The sequence below is a fragment of the Rhizophagus irregularis genome, chromosome 11, assembly GCF_026210795.1.
Source record: "Rhizophagus irregularis chromosome 11, complete sequence".
Taxonomy (NCBI): domain Eukaryota; kingdom Fungi; phylum Glomeromycota; class Glomeromycetes; order Glomerales; family Glomeraceae; genus Rhizophagus; species Rhizophagus irregularis.
The window spans coordinates 4,924,058-4,926,030 of NC_089439.1; the positions used below are offsets into that span (position 1 = coordinate 4,924,058).

Below are 1,973 nucleotides of genomic sequence, written 5' to 3' on the forward strand. Positions count from 1 at the left end.
AGAAGGGTCTAGGTTAAATGTGCACTTTTATTTTGCAAATTAAGGTACAGTACATTTCATACTAGGAATAGTACGATTTTAGGCCCTATTTGTAAATAATTTTTTTTTTTTGCGCCTTCACGATTTGTATTCCCAGTAGTTGACATCACCCATTTTCATGAAAATATATCATTGGATGTTTAAGCTTTTATTTGAACTGACTTAAATAATAAAATATCAAAATATATAATTTTTTCGTGCACGCTTATTAAATTAATATATTTGCACATCGGTAGATATGATAATTTCAATGTGAAAAAAATTAAATTAATTATTCTTCTTATTAATTAATGTAAAGAATTAGATCTCTTAATCTATAGTTTTGTTTACATTGATCCTTCTCTTCAGTTTCAGAAATACTTTAACCTATATTGATTGTTATTATGATTGTACTGTACAATATTCTCATAATAGATTAACCAATCAATTACTTTCCGCCCGTTAAGCACATTATTACGTTACACAATCAACTATGTGCATTTTTTTTCGGATCAACACAGTATATATATATTTATATCACGGATTAAAGTTCGTGTCATCGTTGTGATATAAATACACTATAAAATTCGATATATATAATGGAACCATCCATTCCATTAGTAAATTTGTCAAAAATCCGTTATATCAAAAATTCCGTTATATCGAGGTAAATAAATTATATGTTATGATAATTCGTTCCAGACCAGATATATCAAGATTTTACTTATGGTCCGTTATATCGAGGTTCCGGTATATCGAATTTCACTGTGTAATTACTCTTAATCACACAAATATTCAACACAAATATTTACTCAATTGAAAAAAAAGAAAAGAGCTAAAAATGAATATAAAAGCACAATAAAATAGATCTAATTTTCAAAATTTCTCAAAAAAAAAAATTTTTTAGGTTATTTTGTAAACATGGATTCGAATAATCATACCATACAAGACTATTCTGATTTTCCAATGAGTCATACCATACAAGACTATTCTGATTTTCCAATGAATCATACCACACAAGACTATTCTGATTTTCCAATGAATAAGACTGAAAATAGCTTCGCACCTTTACAAGTTCTTGATAATCGTGGCAATGAAATCATTCAGCATACTTTAATTAATAATGACAACGTAGAAATACCCAATATAAATTTAAACACCTTACATGATACTATTGACACCCTTAATACTCTTAATACTGCAACTTCTATGACTCAAAATACTATATTTGAATTTTATTTTCATTTACCAAATGATACACGTATCTTTCATGTTACATATTCCGAATTGCATCCTTCAGAAAACATTCGACTCTTAAATAATAGCATTAATCTATCTCATATTCCTGATTATCAATTTCCGCATCATTATAACGTACAGTCTTTGGTCCGACAACAGATTCAGCAACGAGTTCAGCAACCCTTTGATATTATGAGATCTCAACCTACTCCCCAAGTGTATTTGGAGACGACTTCAACTGGGAATATTTTTGATAATATGCAAGATATGGTATATGACGGAGTTCCTAATGATCAGAATAATCCCTGACCTTCTATATCTCTTAAGAACTGTTTCATCTTAAATATTTTATATTTTATTTTCTTTATTTACATGGGTTATAACATTTTTGATTTATTTTGTTAAGCAAAATTATTGTGATATCTGCTATTATTTTACTTATTATATTTATTATAAGATTTTCGACTTATTGCCTGATTATTATTCTGTAAAGAGGACATTTTTACGCTCGCCGAACGTGCTATCACGTGATAAAAATTTTTCAGATTTTCTCATTAGAGCTTTTAAAGGAATTTCTCTTTCTTCTATTTGATCTGTATTTCTTTGTTTTCTTTTCTTCTTACTTTCTTCTCTCTCTTTTCTCTATATGTATTTTGCTGCTTTACAGCTCTACTTAAAGGTCAAATAAGCCAATAAGAGTTTAAACGACAATTTTA

General features: G+C 28.1%; 1 protein-coding gene across 1 annotated transcript; it reads left to right on the forward strand.

Moving 5' to 3' along the window:
- Positions 1–939: 939 nt before the first annotated feature.
- Positions 940–1,566, forward strand: OCT59_003534 (uncharacterized protein; the record flags this gene model as incomplete). Its single annotated transcript, XM_025327147.1, has 1 exon — positions 940–1,566. The coding sequence occupies one exon, from the start codon at positions 940–942 to the stop codon at positions 1,564–1,566; it is 627 nt and encodes a 208-aa protein (XP_025172715.1).
- Between the last annotated feature and the right edge of the window lie 407 nt (positions 1,567–1,973).